General features: G+C 35.6%; 1 protein-coding gene across 17 annotated transcripts in view; it reads right to left on the reverse strand.

Annotated features, from left to right (window-relative positions):
- The window catches only part of LOC128555690 (receptor-type tyrosine-protein phosphatase delta-like), a 292,697-nt gene that overhangs the window by 15,576 nt on the left and 253,906 nt on the right, over positions 1 to 23,215 (reverse strand). For 15 of the 17 annotated variants that reach the window (XM_053538794.1, XM_053538798.1, XM_053538791.1 and 12 more), the window contains 15 exons: positions 22,264 to 22,566; positions 19,074 to 19,388; positions 18,198 to 18,392; positions 16,547 to 16,639; positions 15,161 to 15,454; positions 12,433 to 12,729; positions 10,234 to 10,337; positions 9,821 to 10,034; positions 9,326 to 9,492; positions 8,503 to 8,691; positions 7,367 to 7,608; positions 5,871 to 6,288; positions 4,823 to 5,041; positions 4,374 to 4,528; positions 184 to 469 (listed from right to left, as the gene is read on the reverse strand). In XM_053538794.1, coding sequence (XP_053394769.1) covers positions 184 to 469; positions 4,374 to 4,528; positions 4,823 to 5,041; positions 5,871 to 6,288; positions 7,367 to 7,608; positions 8,503 to 8,691; positions 9,326 to 9,492; positions 9,821 to 10,034; positions 10,234 to 10,337; positions 12,433 to 12,729; positions 15,161 to 15,454; positions 16,547 to 16,639; positions 18,198 to 18,392; positions 19,074 to 19,388; positions 22,264 to 22,566 — 3,491 coding nt within the window. The remainder of the gene's footprint in view (positions 1 to 183; positions 470 to 4,373; positions 4,529 to 4,822; positions 5,042 to 5,870; positions 6,289 to 7,366; positions 7,609 to 8,502; positions 8,692 to 9,325; positions 9,493 to 9,820; positions 10,035 to 10,233; positions 10,338 to 12,432; positions 12,730 to 15,160; positions 15,455 to 16,546; positions 16,640 to 18,197; positions 18,393 to 19,073; positions 19,389 to 22,263; positions 22,567 to 23,215) is intronic. The other 2 variants (XM_053538807.1, XM_053538806.1) reach the window with 2 other exon arrangements.

Consider the following 23,215-nt stretch of genomic DNA (forward strand, 5'->3'; position numbering starts at 1 on the left):
AAAAAGATTGCATTAATTCTCCTGGAATGTTAACATTTTTGGTGTGAATAAAGTAAAGGTTATAGTTTCAGTACAGCAACATATTCTCAAGGAAAATATTCATTTTTTACGTCTACATAGCCAAACATTTCAACCAACCGGAGACCAAACAACCTGGCAAGATAGGTCTCTTATTGTCCTCACCTTAAATTCTAGTTCCATTCCAGTAACAGTTTCTCCAGGTTCCGGTTGCATCAGCTTTTGTATGTGTGGTGACAAACTTCGTGCCGGAACTTCGGTATTTCCACACGTCACTGCTTCCAACAGCGCATCATGGATAAATATATACTGATCTTCTGTCTGTACCATGTAATTTCTCTGGGCACGTAAACACGTCACATGACCGTAAATGTCAACCGTCTTCTCATGCTTGATCCTCTCAAGCATTGCGTCTATTACTATGAAAGCACCAGTCCTTCCTACACCCGCACTGAAAATGAGAAGTTTGTTCAAGCTTGTCAGAATTTGGAAACTGAATGCAAATATAAGATACCATTACCAGTCCTTCTAACACCCACAGTGGAATGAGAAGTTTGTACAAGATATCTAGCATTCGGAGACGCATTTGCGCATATAAGTCAGTCCTTCCTACACCCACACTGATATGGGAATACAGAATTTGGAAACTGAACAGCAGTGTTTATCTGATATCATTAAATACACTTTTCATACACCTTTTACATGTTTTTCTTTATTTTTTTCTTTTAGATTTATAGCTGAATATTTCATCTCTAAACAAACTCAAACACTGCCTCTGGTTGAAATACACTTTATACATACAGAAAAGTGAGAGTAAGTATTTGCAAATCATGAATCACTTGTCTTAGTCGACATCTGGACTATTGCAAGCTACAGCCTCGCATAAAACCTAATTGAATTCATTTTAAAATTTCATAAGTTTCTTACTGTGTAAATGAAGTTAAACCAATCAATTCTACAGTATTTATATGGGTATACAGACATGTTTCCAGACCAATTTTAACAATTCAATACCGTAGAGACCAAATATACTGTTCTTGACAAATCCTGTTCCACAGCTTTAGGCCATTTATTCTAACTTGAATGTCATACATTGAGAAGCATTGTTCCAGACATTTAAAATTAAATGCTGAACAACAATAGTAAATATTGCCTTTTTTGCTGTAGAACAAGAGCCATCTGTGGAGACAGTGCGCTAGACTATTATCAATGCTTGGTGAAATAGGGCATATCTGAGGACACTAGAGCTGGAGTGATAATACCCCTGATGTGGATGGTAAATGTGGGAACAATCCATTTCTTAATAACAGAGACTTAGTAAAAGTATCCTCGATACATTAAAACCTTAAAAGGAATTTCTAAGTAAAAGGGGGCATATTTCATGAAAAACACATATTGGTGCAAGAGTTATGACCCTTGGGTCAAACGATGTGGGTGATGATTATGAACAACTATTCTAATTTTGAAGCAAATCTATAAAGCAATAACAGATATAAAGTGCAAGTACATCAAAACTTCAAACCAAGTTCTAGACACAGATGCTAGAGTGAGTATGACAGCTCTCCATACACTCTGTACAGTTGAGCTAAATATAAACTATTACTGAACTTTAATTTGAAGGAAACCTTACTGAAGATAGACAGAACCTTAATTAAGCCAATGAACATAACTTTCATCTTTTAAACTCATTTAAGCAGATTGCAGTAACTGTTTCTTTCCTTGCAATTTTTTTTTTCACGTCTAATTGCAGTCTACAATTTTCTGTGGGCATACCTCCAGACGAACATCAAAATTTTAAACATTTTCATACATGTGTAAGTGCTGGTGTTTTGCAAAGAAAATAGACTTTTTAATAAATATCTTTGATGATCAAAACTAGTTGATTATAGATTTAATATATCTATTAAATACATCTGGTGTTGGTAGTGTGTATCCACTCATAGAACATTCTCCTTTTAAAATAACAAGAGATCACAGAGTGATCTTGGCGCCCACCAATGTGCCATTTTTGAGTGTTCCATATTTCAAGACTTAATGACTAGCTCAAGGTCAAATTTCATTTCCGTACACAACACTGTGCATGTGGTCCAAATTCTAAAGCTGTAGCTTGAGAAATGTGAAAGTAGGTCACTAGATCAATTTCAAGGACAAAGTTCTTTGTACACAAAACTATGCATGTGCATCAAGTTTCAAGGCTGTAGTTTGAGAAATTTGAAAGTAGGTCACTAGGTCAATCTTAAGGTCAAAGTTTATTTCGGTACACAAAACTATGCAAGTGGTCCAAATTTGAAGGCTGCGGCTTGAGAAATGTGAAAGTTGGTCACTAGGCCAAAATCAAGGTCAAATTACACTTCAGAACACAAATCTATGCATGTGATCCAAATTTAAAGCCTGTAACTTCAAAAATGTGAAAGCAGGTCTCTAGTGCAATGTCAAGGTCAAAGTTTGTTTCGTTACACAATCCTATGCATCTTGTCTAAATTTGAAGGCTGTAGCTATAGAAATGTGAAAGTAGGTCACTAGGTCAATCTTAAGGTCAAAGTTCATTTCGGTACACAAAACTATGCAAGTTGTCCAAATTTGAAGGCTGTAGCTCGAGAAATGTGAAAGTAGGTCACTAGGTCAAAATCAAGGTCAAATTTTATTTCGGAACACAGAACTATACATGTGGTCCCAATTTGAAGCCTGTACCTTCAAAAATGTGAAAGTAGGTCACGAGATCAATGTAAAGGTCAAGGTTTGTTTCGGTCCACTAAACTATGCATATGGTCCAAATTTGAAGGCTGTAGCTTGAGAAATGTGAAAGTAGGTCACTAGGTCAAAATCAAGGTCAAATTTTATTTCAGAACACGAAACTATGCATGTGGTCCAAATTTGAAGCCTGTACCTTCAAAAATAAGAAAGTAGGTCACTAGGTCAACGTCAAGGTCAAAGTCTTTTTCAGTGCACAAAACTATGCATGTGGTCCAAATTTGAAGGCTGTAGCTACAGAAATGTAAAAGTAGGTCACTAGGTCAAAATCAAGGTCAACTCATATCAAGGTTCATCTTGCCACTCAAAACCATACATGTGGTCCAAATCTGAATGTTGTAGGTTATTGACAAGAAGATTTTAAAAGCTTTTCCCTATACAAGTCTATATGAACCATGTGACCCCCCAGGGCGGGGCCATATTTGACCCTTGGGGGATAATTTGAACAAACTTGGTAGAGAACCACTAGATGATGCTACATTACAAATGCCAAAGCCCTAGGCTTTGTGGTTTGGACCAGAAGATTTTCAAGGTTTTTCCCTATATAAGTCTATGTAAACCATGTGACCCCCGGGGCGGGGCCATATTTGACCCTAGGGGACTAATTTGAACAATCTTAGTAAAAGACCACTAGATGGTGTCACATACAAAATATCAAAGCCCTAGGCCCTGTGGTTTTGAACAAGAGGTTTTTCAAAGTTTTTCCCTATATAAGTCTATATAAACCATGTGACCCCCGGGGCGGGGCCATATTAGACCCCAGGGAAATAATTTAAATGATCTTGGTAGATGACCACTAAATGATGCTTCATACCAAATATCAAAGCTCTAGGCTTTGTGGTTTTGGACAAGAAGATTTTCAAAGTTTTTACCTATATAAATCTATGTAAATTATAGAAATAAACAAAGGGCCATAACTAATTCAAAAATTGTTGAACCAGTCTGATTTTCAGGGGGACACAACTAGGGTACCAATACATCATTCTGACAAAGTTTGGTCAAAATCCCCCTGGTAGTTTCTGAGGAGATGTGATAACGAGAAATTGTTAACGGAAGGACGGACGGAATGACGGACAGACGGACGGACGGACGGACGGAAGGACGACGGACCACGGACGCAGAGTGATTTGAATAGCCCACCATCTGATGATGGTGGGCTAAAAATGATAAGGCCTAAAAAAAAATTCTCTGTTTCCAGTAACATGCTCAAAAAAATTATGGTAGGTAGGTTGGAAAATTATTTTTTTTTGGATTTTTTTTTATTAAGAGAGATTATTTTTGTGTCAAAACATGAATATAAACAAGGGGGTTATGCCTTTAGAGCATCAGTATGTTGATTTCTAACATCACTGGCCATGTTTAAAGCATAAAAAGTGCAGTTTTGCAACTTTTTGTTAAAAAGTTGAAAAAAATATTCTCCAAAACATTTTAGGGTCGGGCCAAAAATTTAGGGTTGGTTGGGATACCGGAAACAAACATTTTTTTTTTACGCCTAAATGCAGCTTTCTAAAGAAGTATTAAAATAAGCATTAAGGTCTTCTATGCTTAATATAGAAAATAAATCATGCTGAGTAGATTGCACAGATTCCCATCCAATAACTTACCTGCAATGACAGATGACGGGCCCAGCATCTGGTGGATTAGTGGCTTTTACACGTCTCATAAACATCAGTAATGGTGTAGGATGATCCGGTACACCATGATCCGGCCATGCTGTGAACTGGAATTGCCGAACTTCACGTTTTTCAGGGACACCATACTGAAATAAGATGTAACATTACCATTAGTATGAGCTACAAACTCTAGTATGACTAATGACACATGTAACCTACCAAAGCTCTCATACAACTAGCAAAGTATCCACTATCACACATTTACCTTGCCTTGTTTCATCCTCTGGTAGAACCCTTTAAAGATAGAGTGCATAGCTACCACAACTAATTTTTTCATATTTTTGACAGGAAGCACCCAGAAATTGAACCCGACCTCTTATACTCAAAGCAGTAGTAATATGAGTTTTATTTTCTGATGTTTAAATCATTTTAAAACTTACTCTTTGAATATGGAAGGTCCTTATGGTGTAAGTAGCTAATTCTGCTACATCTACAAGCAGGACGTGCATCAGTCCATAAGTCTCTGCTCCCCGTCCCGGCCAGTACTGGTCACATTTTATTCGAGATCTTTCCTCTAGTTTTGTCATCATAACGATTGTGGCACAACGTTGTTCCCAAACCATACGCCAGAAATCACCGAACGTCTCCGGTAATGGTCCCTGAAACACCAACAAAATATTAATGTTGGAAAAAACACCACAAGCAAGGTTTTGAATTCACAACAGTGATTTAAAGTCAGCCACCTTAACGCTAAGCTACAGAGGTCTTGTAAAGTTATTAATAGTCCTATATATTTCATAATCATACATAGCAAAGAGAAATATTTGCGAACTTATCATAATTTAAAAAATTGTGAACTTTTAGTCTTGTGAAAATATTTCATTTTACATAATGTTGATGGTCAATCTTTTTTTTTTTTTGAAGAAATTATGCTTTAGAATATAAACATACTCAAAGCCTTTGTATTTGAGAGCTTAATCTGTTCCTACAGTGCTTATTCAATGGTGTTTAATCTGTCCCTACAGCTCTTACTTGGTGGAGCTTAATCTGTACCATTGCCTTTACTAGGAGGCATGACTAATTTTGTCCCTATAGTGCTTTTAGGTGGGACTTATTCTGTCCTATGCACTTATTGTGGAGCTTAATCTGTCCATATTAGTTATAGGCAGGGCTTAATCTGTCCCTATAGCACTTAAAAGGGGAGCTTTGTCTCTATAGTGCTTTTAGGTGGAACTTATTCTGTCCCTATTGCACTTATGTGGAGCTTAATCTGTCCATATATAGCTTAATAGGCGGAGCTTAATCTGTCCCTATATAGCTTAATAGGCGGAGCTTAACCTGTCCCTACGGCATTTATAAGGTGGAGCTAAGTATGTTCCTATAGCAACTTAATCTGTCCCTATAGTGCTTATTAGCTGGAGATTCTTGTGTTTAAGTTGGGATCACTGCAATATCCAGTTTAGAATTTCTTAATTTGTATAATCTTACCTGTGTTGCAATGTAAGCGTTCTGTTTCCTGTAACCGTCCATATAATTGGCGTTAATGTAGTCACTTCCGGAAATACTGTCTATTGGCTGTAAGATCACTCTTGAATGATCATAAGCTATCACATTCGCGTATCTATTTTTAGGTTTGTTATATTCCAGGTTGGAGTTGTCCCATGTGAACTGCTGACCAGGCTCTATAGACTCGTATTCTTGCGAGAATTTCAAATTATCTGCCGCCTTTAGAGATTCTATGTGTTCCGCCAGCATGTGTATTGGTATCGGTGGATGACTAATCATCGCTGGTGTTTGGTAGTGCTGTCTACGAAGTTCTACGGGATCTGTTGGATGGGGTGGAATGTTATCGACGATCATTTTGCTTGTTGGTTCTGGGGCCTTCTCCTTCCTGGTAGTTTTCCTCCTATAATATATAAACACAGCATGTCAAATTTCAGCCGCATCTTAACTTTATGTAGCGGACCCATAATGACATTCAGCACTTTTTGTATGGTTACTTCATCTCATTATACACCTTAGTTTAGTTCTCTTATCATCTGAACGTGCACATGACATTCTGTGAAAAATTGAAAATGCATAAAGCATGTACAAAGAAAATGTAATTTGCTGACTTTCATTAGGAGATCACTAACATAACTAATTAATTTTTCTTTACAAAATTCTATGTAGCCCTAAAGCATTTCTTAAACTGCAATTAGTTTTATTTACTTCTAAAAGCAGCGAGATACAGGTACTTTAGCATTCCAAAATAAAAATCAAATAAATGCATATAGATAAAAAGTTTTATTAAACTATACCTAAAATTCATTTTTTCCCTACATTTCAGAGGGTCTGTTTATTTTTTCCCAACCATATGGAAAACATATGGAGATGAAACAACCATACAGGAGTGCAATTATGTAACTTAAATCCTCTTTCTGATTTCATAGCACTAACAATTTTTCCAAAACAAACTGTCAACTACTCCACACACCAGACAATGTGGAGGGCTTTGCATAAGATCTGAAAATCATCCTTAAAGAACGAGAAGTCATATGGAGAGACTTAACTATCGACCAAAAGAAAATAAGAAACTTTTTCTGCATGTTTCCCTAACAGTTTCCAAGCTCCTCACAGCGGTTAACTTCCCCTACGTTCATTATAACCGCTGCATTCATAAGATACCACGTGATGATGAGAAAGTCACATGACACTGCAAAATGGTGGAGTTCTCTTACCAGCAAATTATTTATTTATCTAATCTTTTTGACAAAAAACACTTCAATTATGGGCGCGAATACTACCATCTAGATGCGAATAATGCAATTAAAAAAAACAAACTGTTCTGTTCTGTTAACCAAATCTGGTTAAACAACTCGTGTTTGCAGTTATTTAATGTACCATAAGGAGAAGTAATCTCTGTGTAAAGTTTGAACAGTTTCAACTGAAAGTCTCTGTTATATGACACAAAATAAATCTCGAAAGATGTAAGTATGACAAACCTCATAACAAGCGCAAATACAGCACAACCAATTACAATAAGCACCACACCCGCGCACGCACAGACAATGATGATTGTAACAAGATGTTTGTCTCCAGGATTTTTCACTTCCGGGTCACCACCAGAGCCCTCCCCTCTGGGTTCACTGGGACCACCTGGTCTGTATATAGGACCACCTGTTGATATTGGGTCTGGTACGCTAGTAACAGTGAAGCTGTCAGAGTAGTCACTTGATTTAAAAAGCTGAAATCAGAAACACAACAAACAAGTTAACCCTTACCACGCTAAATTTCTATAATGAACTTGTCCATCTTCCAATTTGGACTTTACCATTAACTATTAAAAGGGCATACCAAAAATATACTGATTGAAAAGCGAACAGTGCATATCATAATCAGACTGCACAGATGTGCAGGCTGATCATGATCTACACTGGTCACAAAAGCAGAATCAATCGTATCCAGCATGGTAAGGGCTAATGTTAAAAACAGTTCACATGCTGGTAGAATACAGTTTAAAAAAAACAACAACAAAGAAACGAGTCTGTAAAACATGCCTGTTATCTGAAAATAAGTTAGGTTTTTGTTGAAAAGTTTCTTGTGCGGCTATTTCACTTATATCAGCTTTTTTTTTCAAGGTATAAAGTTGGTGGAGGGAGGGGGCGGGATGGCTGAGTAAGAAACAGTACTGAGAAACACTAAAAATTGTAACTGAAGTAAAAATATTGAGGGGGAAAGTAATGAATAAATTGTTTGGACTTTCATGTCTGTCCATCTGTCATACTTTCTTGGGTACTCAACACTCCTATAGTTTTCATCCAATTCAAATAAAACTTGGTATACATCATCAACATGAAATGGCCAAGGGCAAAAAAAGTCATAATTTCTTCAAAATGATAGTAAAAGGTATTGAGCCATGATCAAGCAATTTGGTATTATCACTTGGAAGGCATGTGTGAAGTTTCATTCAGCTGTGATGAGTAATACCGGAGATATGAGCTTGCTGAGAATTGTAAACAAGGTGTTAACACATAACTCTGATGCCCTTGATGTTTGCCTAGTGGAGCCATAAGCTCGGCAGCTACTTTACAAAATGTATTGCTTACATTATAAATTAACAAGAAAGATTAAAACTTACCAAGGTGACTGTGTAAGCTCTTAGGAACACCCTGTATCTTCTGTCCGAGTCTAACAATCTGTTGTGGAAGCCACCCTCGGTCCTCTTGTTTCCAAGTTCAAACTGTCCAGGCAGTCTTCGGGGATCAAACCTCGCTGTTATGTATGGCTTACTGGCTGGTAGATCCACTGGCATAGTATCACTTGTCAGCTGTTCATTGTAAATATATATATATATAATAATTACATTCCGATCTCTTACATCTGTTCATCATAAACAAAACATGGAAAATCTGCGATCATTTCCTGCATATGTTTAAACTGGAAACCAAACTGCAGATTATTAACATGCTTGGAGGATGTTTTCAATTCAGTTTTCATATACACTCTTTTAATAGATATAATATAAACAATTTTGACTTCTTACGAACAAACCGTGCAGTTAGCTGAAAAATATTTAATCATGCTATGCAAAGATATAGTAATGTTTTGAAAAGCATGACGTAGGAAAACTTATCATTGCTTGTAACATTTGAAGGGATAAATATATTCAGGGCCATTTCTAACAAACAAGTCCCTGATTAATAAATATACCGGTATTCAATGGCTGAGGTTAACATCTTTAAACTTGCCATTAAAAAGATTGCACTTTCTACAAACTGGAAGACCCCAATGTCAGCAGGGGTGGTACTATCAGCATGTGAAGTTTGAAGGTCCTGGGTGCAGTGGTTCGTGAGTAAAGTGCCTTCATGCAAAAAGTTAACGTTGTGACTAACGAATGAACGAACTAACGGAAGGACAGTTGAAAACTAATATGCCTCCCTTTAGGGGCATAAAAACCTTACCTCAACCAATGTAAAATCTTGTGGTCGTTTTGTAGCAAATTCTTCCTGAATGACCACCAGATCATAGTATGCCAGGTGCCCGTTGATTTCAGAGGCCGGTTTTAGACCGACAGTCATTCTTCCTCCACCCACACTCACAATCCTCGGTGTATCTACAAAAGCTGGTGCTGAAATATGGAGTGGCATAAAAATGAAACGTTTTCATAATCTTACAGTTTTTGGAGAAAAACTTTCTTACTTTATACGATCGCTGCCTATGATTCTGGCAGGTTTTGCTTTATATAAAGATGGAAGAGATCACAGTAAAATATTCCTAATTGAAATATTTAAACAATTCTTTATATTTCTACAATTATATGGACACATACCTAATCTAGGTTTTAAAAGTCACCCACTGAATTTCGCTGGGCAGGGTTTAAAATCATTAAGATCGTTAAGATGTTGAAATTCAAGATTATTCAGATCATAGCTGTATTTGACTGATAAAGAAAATACCTTCTATCTTAGTTTGGTGTTCAAGGAACTGTGTTTTACCACTGCTACCGTCTTGGAAATAGGCAGTTATATTGAAACTATACACCATTCTCGGCTGTAAATTCTTGATCACAATATTGTCTTGTGTGCCGGGTATCTCTATTCTTGATTTGGGGGAATCACTTGTTTCTTTGCCATTTGTGTTATGGTACGTCTTATGCCCCTGGTAATCAATCTAGAAAACAACAATAGAAAGTTATTACAACAGTAGAATGCTACCACAACAAGTGTTTCACATAATTTTAAATTGTTGCTTTCTTCACCATAAAAGCCGAAAATTTTGCCTGGGACTAATTTTTGCTATATATGTTAACTGTCCTTTTTAAAAAATGCTCGTAAAAGTAACGATTTGAAATTTGATATTGAAAACTAACCACATATTGAGCAACATCTCCCTTTTTCGGCTTCTCCCATGATAATGTGATCTGTCTTGATCTGACACTCATTGGACGATAATTCTGCACAATGTCATCTCGATCTAAAATTAGAATTATACCAAACTAAGGGCATGTGAATCTGTTACAACTACATACATTTTGTAGGTAATGTTTGATTCTGGGCAAAGAAAAACCATCAGAAAAATTAATATTGATTTTTTTTTAAAAATCTGATAAATTTTTAACCTAATTTTTTTTTAAGAATACAAACGTTTTTCTCCAAATACTTCTAAACAACGTTGCAATTTCACTGATGTTTGAAATTTCAAAATGATACGCCCAGATAACATGAATATTTGCATACTTGTAATTTTTGGCATGGACAAAGACCTCAAAATAAATGTTCTGTCTGATTTATTTAAAGATGCATTTTATAACCAATGTAATAGCATAATTATAACTTAACTGGATAGTTTTAGTCATGTTTACTGTGAAATATAGGTAATTTAGTGTCAAAGGCAAAAAACTTAATGGTTTGGGCAAAAGTAGTTATTTCGTGGGGCTATGAATTCATGGATTCCAACTTTTAAAGATAAAATGAAAAGAAACTTTATTTGTTCTTTCATGGACTGACAACCATAAAATCCAACAACTTAGTCCCCAATGAATATCCATGACTTTTTAGTCATGACAGAAAATTATCTCCAAAGTGGAGATCTAGATCTTAACCCTTACGATGCTGGACACAAGTGATGCTGCCTTTGCAACCAGTGTAGATCATGATCAGCCTGCACTGTTTGCTATTCAGTCGGTATCTTTTTGGTAAGCACCCCTTTTAACAGTTAATGGTACTGTCCAAATAGGGAAGATGTACAAGTTCATTATAAAAATTTAGGAGGGTAAGGGTTAACTGATTAACATTTTCCTTCCTTCTTCTCTCCCCCTCCTCCACACACCCGTCAAGCCCATTGTCGGAATCAAAATGAAGATGCTAGTCAGATGACAAAACCTCTAGCATAAAACTTTGAGATCCATCACATTCATGTGACATGCAGGCTATTTTATTTTGATTAAACTATACCCAATCTTAATTTACAGGGTCACATGAGATTTCTGGTGAGTATTGAAGATGAAAACTTTCCGATTCAAACATTTCTGCCCAACATCAGTAAAACATCTGTAAGATATTGATTAAGTGTATTATTCTACTCAGTGGCAAAGCAGCTAGGTCATGTGAGGACAAAATTGAGATATCACCCAAATGTCTGTCTGCCCAACCATCATTCACATTACAAGAGTAGACACACTATTTTTTCCCATTGAACTGAAGGGCAACAACTTTTAAAATCTAGTATTCCCCACAAAGTCAGGCATTCCCCATAATCAACACAGGTATTTCAGTTACTTTTTTACGTAATTTTGGTTTCACTTACAAGAATACATTGTATCTTTCAAGATACTACAATGGTTTTTTGGTTTTGTTAACACAGAAATGACAGTAGAGAAAATTTCAGCACTTTACCTACCACATCTTCTTATGCTGGTTACTTAAATTCAGTTTGAAAGCTTTGGAATTTTTTGTGGTCAGCTTTTAGAATATACTATATATATGTCCCCCTGAAATTCTATTGTCTAAAGGTCAGGGACCACTATTAGTGTAGAACTTGCATTATATGAAAGATTTTCAGAAGAACTTGGCACCACTTGATTCCATAATGATTCAACAAGCATAATGTAACTTTCATTAACCCTTACCCTTTAAATTTCTATAATGAACTTGTCAATCTTTCAATTTGGACGGTACCATTAATTGTTAAAAAGGGGTGCATACCAAAAAGATACTGACTGAATAGCGAACAGTGCACATCTTGATCATACTGCATGGATGTGCAGGCTGACCAGGATCTACACTAGTTGCAAAGGCAGAATAAATCCTGTCTAGCATAATAAGGGTTAATGTCAGTTCAAGGTCAAGGTCAAACTGAGATCATTTAACTGGTTAAAGCTGTCCTGGTTAATATTAAGCTATTTAATATTTTATGGCAACAAACTGCACAGGATTTTATTGGTTCAAGTTGTCCAGTGTTTTATTGGTTCAAACTGTCCTGGATATCACTGGTACAAGCTGTCCAATATTTTATGGGTACATTTTGTACAGGATTTTAGGGGTACAAGCTGTTTAAGACATTAACTTACCAACTGGAAGGAAGTTGGTTGTGAGGACTTTAGTCATGTTACTCCAGCGATCATTTATTGACTTTGACTGCAGACGGACAGCGTATGAATTATGCTCGTCAAGATCCGTGAGCAAGGCAGTAGTAGTTGGTCCCTCGGTTTCTATCTTATCCCAAACACTCATATCTTCTAGTTCATGCTTGTAATAATATATTCGGTAGGCTGCAATGATGTTGTTACGTTTTGGTTCCTCCCAGCGAACTATGATAGTTGTAGGTGATGTACGGAACAGTCTAACATCTTCAGGTGCTGGTGGTTCTGTCATAAAGAAACATACACGTAAATGAAACAACCGAACAAAAGGGACTGTACAGCAACCATAACTTACTGTAAGCATTCTGTTAACTATTTTATGTAGGCTGCTGCCCCTGTAACTCAATGTAAGCATTTTTTTAAAAAAACATTCATTTAGGTTGTTACTCTCAACAGCTCTATGAAACCACTTTGTTAAGTATTTTATTTAAGTGTCTATCCCACAGTTAACTATAAAGATTTTGTTAACTATTTCATTTACCCTGCTGCCTCTCATAGCTCTGTAATTACGATCTCAGCATTATGATTGTCTTTTAATTCAATATAGACGTGAAAAGAGATGTTCTTGGCAATAATTATGACCTGCACATACTACGTTGGAAACAACTTTTTTCCAGATTATGTATATTTCACTGGGCAATCTAGTTTTGTCATCAGATGCATAATGCTAATGACACATCTACCTACTAATTCACTGCATTATGGCATGCAATAATAACATCATATGAGCCGTGCCATGAGAAAACCAACATAGTGGGTTTGCGACCAGCATGGATCCAGACCAGCCTGCGCATCCGCGCAGTCTGGTCAGGCTCCATGCTGTTCGCTTTTAAAGCCTATTGGAATTGGAGAAACTGTTAGCGAACAGCATGGATCCTGACCAGACTGCGCGGATGCGCAGGCTGGTCTGGATCCATGCTGGTCGCATACCCACTATGTTGGTTTTCCCATGGCACGGCTCATATGAAGTTATCATAATAGAGTAGTAATACATTTTAACAAGTGCTATTTCCTTTGCAGACATTTTCATGTAACTACAAGGTACATCGCGTAATGGCATGTAATATTTGCATAACATCCACGATTAATTTTACACATGCAACAGATGTTAATAAGATTTTTACAAATGTGGTTAGTTTGTAAGTGGGGGAAATTTCATTCTGATCTAGTAATATTAGCATAATCATTAAACATTTTAAAGACAAGTGGAGATAACTTAAAAATAACAAGAGAGTCATGACAGTCCTATAGCGCTCAACAGAATCAAGTGTAAGCTTTCTATAGAGCCATACAGATACTTTTCACATAATACATGGTATCCTCTTGTTACCACTTTGAAGGTCATTCCTGACATAAAATCTACTAAAGATTAAGCAAAAATTTTTCAAAATACTGTTAACTTTTGTTTACAGATTTTTTAATTTTTAGCTCTGGCAGCCATGTTTTTTGACAAATCAGAATAATCCCAATATTCTTGGTAAAGGGTCACCCAAAGAACATGTATATAAAATTGTTTTAAAATCAGACCAGTTGTTTCTGTAGCAGCCCTGCTTTTCACTTATCAGTATAATTTGAACATTTTAGTAAAAGTGTTTTTAAATGAGCGTTCGAGTGAAATTATTTCAAAATCTGGGAGGCAGTTTCTCAAGAAAATTTCAAATTTCCAATTATATTTATTAATCAGAGAAATTGACCACACACCCTTTTTCCTTACAAAAGCCAATGGTTTGTGACAAGATGACTATTAAAAGCTTTGCCCTTCATTTGCCATGACAACCAGCAGAGTTCTACTTGGAATGGATTTCTAATGGATATCTTTGAAAGAAGACCACCCAAGAAACACCCTTGCTACGTTTCATTAACTTCCCCTATATAGTTTTAGAGGAGATGCCTTTTGAAAGAAATCGGTGATGCAGGCAAACGAAAGATGGATGGTGAGTGATCACAACAGCTCACATTAAGCACGTTCTGCTCTAGTGAACTAAAAACACATTACTTCATATGATAGTATTCTAAGTTGACATCGTCAAACAATTATTAATTGACAAAACACATGGAATATTTCATTTCCGGTCCTACGATTTTTTTCCATTTATTTGTTAACAATCTACATTGTAATATGGATGCTCCCAACAGCTATCATGATTAAATATTTATATAAATAGTACCCCTGGTATCCTTAATTGGATCTCAATTACACATGTCTCCTGCAGTAGACAACTACACAAATCAATCACAAGAAATCAATCACCGTGATTTTTGCAAAACTGTCAATCATTCCTGGAAAACTTGCTGTCTCAGGAATGTGCCTTTTTATTCTTACAAGACAGAGTTTTCGCCTAACTTTTCCATATCGCAAAATTCACTTGCAGATAATTAATAGATTTGTGGATCACATGCCCAAAGAAGAACAAAGTTTTGAAATATCTGTCAGAACTATTTTTTATATGGCTGATCAAGTACATCTACAACAAACAGAAATAAACTGAATCGCAGTACATGCTTAGGTATTATATTCAACAATGTTTCATATTTATTAGTTTTTATATGATGGGTGGTATGTTAGTTTAATCACACAGGTAATTTCAACTTTGATATTTGATGCAATTAATTGTTAGTCTCATCAAAACCATGCGGAGACTTATTAAAAACCTACGCTTTCCGAATGTTCGGTACTGAAGCCGGGGACTCCATGGACCTGCACCTTTTACCGTGTACGCCTTGATTTGGAACACATAATCGGTATTCATATCTAACTTAGTAACATCATACTGTGTTCCAGTTATATTCGTTTCTTCAACATTAATCGAATCTGCAAGCTGATAATAAATCAGCTGGTAGGAAACAATTTCTCCATTTCTCAACTTGTTAGCGGGCAGGTCCCAAGCAAGGCGTACGGAAGTTTCGGTGAGGCCTACTGCCGAGAAATTCTGAGGGGCGCCCTGGGGAACTGAAATTTGATGGTTAATATGGTGATTTTCTATTCTTTCTTTAGAATAAGCAGACTCACGAAATTTAACAATTTTTCAAAAATTCATGAAAATGACAAAAGTAAACCAAGTAAAGACGTGCAATCTAATTTCTGTCCCATTCTATCCTACAAAAATTTAAAAAAACTTAATAACAAGAACTGAGATATTGCTTTAATTACCATTCTTAATAATTACTGTAAAATCATAAATATTCATGGTTGATAAATTTTTGTGGATTTCGTGATTGTATCAATCCACGAAATTAAATCCCAATGAACAAAGAGAATACCCACTAATTTCACCTTCAGAATTTTATAACCACAGATTCTAATCCTGACGAAATAACATTTAGCCTAAACAATGAAATTTCATCCCCATGAAATAAAATGATTTCACAGATATTATGACTGAAGATTTTAAAGAAAGATATGTTATACTATTCAACTAGATTTTTTTCTTTATATTCATTGAGAAAAGAAAAATTCAGGTTAGAGACAATGACTAAAAGGCAATATAAACAATAATGTGAAAATAATTTCATCATAAAAAGACTATAAATAAATTCATTCCAGTATCTTTCAAATAAAACGTTTCTCCTGCATATTTTATGCATTCTTAAAGACCATTCATTTTGTCTGATCATTTATTTATTTACTGCAAACTGCAGCCACACTTCAATATTTTGTTTTGATGTGCATTCAATTCATACAACTTTATACTGCTTTTGTTTTGTTTCCACTAACCCACCCCTAATAAAAATGGCACTAACTGGCATCTAAATTAAGTATACATTAGTTGGAATTTTATTCTAAAAGTAATTCCAACTGCAGACCAACACTGCAAAATGTTGTCTTTGATCATTTCAGTAAAACTGCTAAATTAGCACATTATACAATTTCCTTACAGTCACGTATTTTTTTCTACAACAACAAGTGTGTCCTGCAAAATTTTGTAATACTCTTGACTTACAGTGTTTTTACAAAAGCAAATTTCCTGTTAACCATATTCAGAGTTTGAAATATCCGGATTAAATAATATAACACTACACAGGTTACATTTAAACACCGTACCTCCATCTGGAGTGACAAGCTCAGCAACCGCCCTCTCTCCATAGTCTATTTCATTTCTTGCAAGTACACGGAATTCATACAGAACACCACGATCTGAAATGAAACATCATCATGCAAGAATTAATATTCCTTCTATCCCTTCAAAATATTCCATATCCCTTCAAAATATTCCGTATTTCCCTTCAAAATATTCGTTTTCCCCTTCAAAATATTCCATTTTCCCCTTCAAAGAACAGCATAACCAACTTCTGACAAAAGACCTGACGCTACAACAAATCTGACGTTCGCTTGCAGAGAGTTTCTGATGCATGCTTAAAAAGCGAGGTTAATATGAATATTACAAGTGAGCAAGGCCCCTTTCTTAGACCCTTTTCATTGTTATCAATTGTGTAACGATACTGCAGATCAACAAAAATGTGACCGGACCTACAAACACAAAACAGATTTAAGGTAGTGCACCCCTGATGGCACTCAGCAATTTGCATGTGGATGTATTCTCATTATGCAATGCAGCATTTTTGGGGCATATAGTAACTCAAAGCGAACAAAACTTTCCATAAAAGCCAGAAAAATGCCGAGAATATGTAATTTGCCGATTGTAATAACAGGTCCACTATCTTAAATATTAGGTCACAAGTGGTCATCATATATATTAAATAGGTTCTGAAGAGCGAATTATCGTCAAATACATTCATAAAGGGACTACTACGTAATGTTTAAAAGACTTGGTTTAATGCCTTAAAATCAAACATTTATGCTGTCATATGTTTTCTTTGTGTCCCTTCATCACAATAAAGGGCCATCATCTCACTTGTACAACTGCAATGACAAAGTAGCCTCCCTTTTAGCAAATATCATAATTCCTCATATCTTAGAAATGTTAAATATGTTTTCCAAAAATACAGACATCCGATAAAAAAACTCATTTTATTTTACTGGCAGAGAACCAGGAAGCTCTTGAATCAAGCTATATCACAAAAGGGATTCTTGGCTAATATCATTTCTGATAAAAACTCCAGCACTTATCAGGCATTCTGTATCTAGAAATAAATGTTTTTTCAAGATAAGACATTAGAAAATGAATATTAAATGTGCAGGTGCACTCCAGTTTCATGGAGGCTGCCAGTACCATGTCTAGAATAGAACTCTGTGATCCTACATTATCCATTATTTTCATAATTTTTATCACTAGAATTACATATAATCAGGAAGGAACGGTTGAAATTTAAATCATGATACTACTGAATGTCTGAGATAGGCAGGACAAAAAATAATAGCTTTCTATTACGTAACAGTCATTTTTTTCAAAATGATCCTAAAACCCCAGGAAGCCAAACAAGAAAATAAAAATGTTCATTATACTTACACTGGTTTTGAATATTGTTGTATTTATTTTTTTGTTATTAAGTATAAAAATAAGCAGTTGAAATGTTTAAAAGCAGCTATTGGATATGTTAAAATTATATCTCTAGTTTCCATTAATCTCTTACTCTAACTTGTTCCGCCATAAAAACACCACACTGTTTTTAACATGGACTCTTGACCATATTTCTTTCCCTTATTGTATTCTATTTATTCAAGGATTATTTTTTACGCATAAAAACCGAAAATGCTAATATCTTGCGTATCTTTTCGGGCATTTAGTTCTTACCCAGTGGTGGGGTGATCCAAGTGTGTTGGTTGTCTTTGAAATGGACTTGTTCATACACCTGTCCCTTTGGTCCCCAGTACAACTTGTAGCCCTTAATCTGTCCATTGGGCGACTCGGGCTTCCACCAGGATACCTGGGCTGTTGGGGGCTCTTGCTGCACAAGTTCCGTTGTGAGTTTTCGTGGTGCCGAGGGTACTGCAATAAGATGCAAAAGCATTTTAATAATTTCATTTTCAAACAGCATATATTTCTAACTTCTATAGCAATTTCTTATCAAGACAGAATATATAAAAAGTTCCTTGAAGCAAATCAAATCTAATTAAAATCAATTTTTGAATTTGGTATATTTATGTGTGGTGTAACTATAGTACACTCAAGTAATATTTTTGCTACCCCTGTCAACAGTGAACATACAGTTGTCAAGATGTTCATTGGGTTGAAATTTGTGTCCGCTGTAATTTTATTTGCAGAAGTGTAATCATGAATACACAATAAACAGTTCCATTTATCTTAGACAGTACCGCAAAATCTTTTTTTTTACTTGTAGGGGATTAGTTTGTGTTGATTTTGTGTTGGCCTCAATTCACAAAGTCAAATACAAACAAGCAAATGAAAAACTATGTCCAGCTGAATCTTGAATTCCAAGGGATCCAACATTTAACTTCGAGACAACCGAAATTCAACTTAAAATAATATTTTGTGTGTTTTTATTCAAGACCGGACTTGAAAATTTTGAGATAACTGTTTTCGAGATATCGAGTTTCAACTGTTTTTAATCTTTAAGATGTGAAATTTATAAAATCATGTCCCTGTAAAACAGCTGTTTTAGATGAAACTAGGAAATTATTTGCTAACAAAATTAATAGAATATATTACCTGCTCCCATTGTGTTTATAATTTTTGGGCGACTTCTGACACCATCACCACGTCGTGTATATCCAGCTACCGTCACCTGGTATCGTGTATCGGGCAGCAGGCCAGTTATTACAGCTTCGTTTTTATTTCCATCATTCACATCTTCAATTTTCTCTGTGCCCTTAATAACATTGTTATTTTGATCTACCTGTGCATAATAAACATAATACCCTCGGATCATTCCATTGCGGTCCTTTGCCCGTGGAGGTCGCCATTCCACATATATGGTCGTAGAGTTGACAGCTTGCACTTGTACACGTTTAGGCTCATTTGGAACTATGAAAAATGAAGGACAGTAATCCTTATACAAGATGTAATAGTGACAATATGTCTCAATTACTAGTTAAATTCATTTGCCTAGTTTCATATTTGACTTGAAATTGCGATTAATTGTAAAAGTGCATTTGGATATAAAAAGATTTGTTAATAACTGAATAAAACAACTTGGTATACAGTGGAACCTCTCCGTCATCTGTAGTATAACAACAACACTCAAACTTCAAAGGTGAACTTGAAATGGAGTTGATAAAGCTAAAAACATTTGTCTGAAACATTTTCTGGACAGTTCATGAAAAAGACTTTAGGTAAAAGCACAAGGCCTGAAATCTACCTCCCTGCATTCACATACCATGAAAGCATTGTCTATTCTAATGTCATTAATTCAGTCAAAAACTATTTACATGAAAATAAAAATACTATCTACGTATAAGCTCAGTGCCATATCTTCGTAGAAAATTTGGTGAATTCTGATCGTAACTACAGAAAAAGTAGTCTGGTACACTATCCCTTGAAAACAAGAGATGTCACTAGTTAGTGTCATGGAATAACCTCTCCTGTGGGATAGGGTTAAAGTTAAAGAGTTATAGTCCTTGCCTGTTACCTTGGGAGGTATAGACCTTATCTCACACCACATACCTTTAGCTGACACATCGTGTTTCAAACACAGCACAATTACTTTTTGTCTCCCATTAGGAGCCAATAACCTTTCAACCAGAAAAAAAAGGGTTAGGGTTAGGGTTAAAAAAAAAATGGTTAAGGATGAAATCAAAATCTGAAATATAATTAAGGTTGACCTTTAATGCCGTAAAAAGTCCATGATATAAAAAACTAAGACTGATACTGATCCTGTCAAATTACTGTGAAATCATTTTATTTCGTGCACACTAAATTTCGTGGTTTTGGTCAAAACGGCAATTTCGTGGGGAGTTGAATTCGTGGATTAATACTTTTGAACATAAAATGAATGGGAATTTTACTTGTTGTTGGGATTAAATTTTGTGGATTGACTCAAACACGAAATCCACAAAAATGAGTCCCCCATGAATATTAATGATTTCACAGTACCTAATTATTAGTCTGGACATACTTTATTTGCAAACTTAAAGGTCCACACCTTCAGTTTGTTAACATCAGCACTATATATAACTCCCCTTAATACTTGTGGAAATATAGCCAGCAGTTTTAAAGTAGCCTCACAGTCTTTCAAAAGAAATTTGAAACTTGGCCAACAGAAACCAGGCTTGGTACTAACTGAACTTTCCCAAAATATTTGGTTGAAATCCAACCCTTGTTTTGGAGGACTAGGCAGGACAACCATTTGTGACACTACTAATGCCCAAGCCCCATTTAATTCTTTACATCATCTTATCCAATTGTTTTAGATTTAAGGTTTCATACACCCTTTCATTAACAAGGTTATTACTTGTTACTTGATTTTTGTTTATAAGGCAACACAATTCATATTATGCATCAATCTGGCCATAAGATTTACGTTATTTCAAACATCTTTGAAATTCAAAAAGATCCAGTTGCAACCCTTGAGGTCTTTTGAATGGTGTAAAACATCTGGATCTTATGAAATAAAGCCTAAATTTATTTATATTATTTATTTTTGTTGGGATTAACATCGCACTGACACAATTGTGTGTCATATGGCGACTTTCCAGCTTTGATGGTCTAGGAAGACCCAAGGTGCCCCTCCATGAATTATTTCATTACAAGCGGGCACCTGGGTAGAACTACCGACCTTCTGTGAGACAGCTGGATGGCTTCCTCACATGAAGAATTCTACACCCCCAAGGGAGGCTCAAACCCACATCAATGATGGGCAAGTGATTTGAATGGCCGCAGAGGCCCCACTAAATTTATGAAAACCCGTTATACATCTTGTGAATCAAACAGCCGAGGCTCCACTGTATAATATAAAACATATTGTAAAAGTTTGTAACTACTGACATACTTGAATATGACAGTTTTGATCAATGATTCATTTATACATACAAAAAATAAGAAAAAAAAAGTTCAATATTATAATACAAATCTACTATTTCTAAATGATCAATTATCAAAATATACAAACACATGCAAAACATGCATCATGCAACATCTAACATCAAAGTGGTGACATTTCTAGGTGCTGGGCTTAGTTTTTTTGTGATTCTCTAGTTGCTAGGCAACTAGTCTATGTCACTGGTTGCTAGGCAACCAGACTTTATATATTATGTAAATAATCTGACTGTTACTAAGAACATAGTAACAGTACATGTATAAAGAAAATACAAAAGAAATCTGACCTTTTCTGTTACCATGACAACAAAGGATTGCATTTTTTGCAGGGTCTAGATACTACATCTAGGGTGCACTAGGATAGAGTAACATGGGAAAAAGTTTAAAACATGTTTTTAAAATAGATTTCTATCTTTCTTCCAAGATCCAGTCACTGGTTTGCTAAAAATATCACCACACGTTGTAAACAACAAAAATTCGAATATGATGACTGATGGTGATGACAATGATGATGATTATGACTCCAGTTAGTAAATTTTTCATTCAAGATGGGGCCTGAAAGGTTAAAAGGTCAAGGTAAATAGGATAATAAATTCCCATGTCAAATATTTCTTGGGTTAGATTAGTGCAGCTCTAAACTTTCTATGACGAAACTTTGCATTTTCCAGACTAATTTCTATATTACATAATGTCGCTTGCAAACCATTCAAATAAAAAAAAGTCTGTTCAAATTTGTTATTTCTGGGTAAACCATTCACAAGCTGAAAGTTTAATAAGAAGCTACAATACAGTTTTTTGTAAGTTTCTACACGGGTTAGGAGGTATTGGTACGTTAGTGGCATCAGCATCTGCGCAATGTACCTACCCGACTCGTGGGTTTTCACAAATATAGGTGGGGACTGTGGGCTGTCACCAGCTGCGGTGAAAGCTAGAACCCAGATCTTATATTCTGTCCAGATATCCAGCTTGCTCAAGGTCGCTCTATTCCCGGTAACTTCAACACTGTCTGCTTCACTATCAGACAAACCGTCCTCCGTTCTCAGAAAATACACTCTATATCCTAGTATTATGCCATTTTGCTGCTCAGCAGGTGGTGGCCTCCACTCCACCAAAATGGATTGAGGATCGAGCGGGCGCCCGCTAACTGCTTGCGGTGGTGCTGCAGGGGCTACAGAGATGAAGACAACAACAGAAGGTGATATAACAGAACTTCACACAATCAATGTAGAAAAAATAACAACAAAATTTCAACACTTCAATAAATTCAACTGAGTAATATTCAAAGAATGGTTGTGCCAAGCCAAAAAAGACTGCCATAGACAATGATAATCATGCTCCCCACCCAACCTAATTACTCCCCTATCTTCATAATTCAACTAAAACTGTTTTTTTTTTATTTCAAGACCTACACACATATACATTAAGACAGAAAGCATCTATACACAGTTATAAGTGTCTGTCATAAACTGTTCCAAAAATCTGATCAAATTTTCGATAAATTCAAAACTTCAGATTCAAGTTTTACAGCACATTTTAAGGTTTACTGCTAAAGTCAACGACATCTGCAATGTTCCGACTTTTTACCCTTAGATGAAAATCTCAAGCCCTCAATAACTGTGATTCGTGGAAACCCACATCCATATGAGATCAATTGATATGAAGTGTTGACTTTTTGTCATGTTGAAAAAAATAATAATAAACTAAGGGATGAGGAAAACAAACAGATATAAAACAAAACGAGGAAAAAGGAAGAGAGAAACTAAAAATTCTACTTCTTGCAGTCATTTTTTGAAGGAAAGTAAAAGTGAAAGGATGAA

This window comes from Mercenaria mercenaria, chromosome 3 (assembly GCF_021730395.1).
Source record: "Mercenaria mercenaria strain notata chromosome 3, MADL_Memer_1, whole genome shotgun sequence".
Taxonomy (NCBI): domain Eukaryota; kingdom Metazoa; phylum Mollusca; class Bivalvia; order Venerida; family Veneridae; genus Mercenaria; species Mercenaria mercenaria.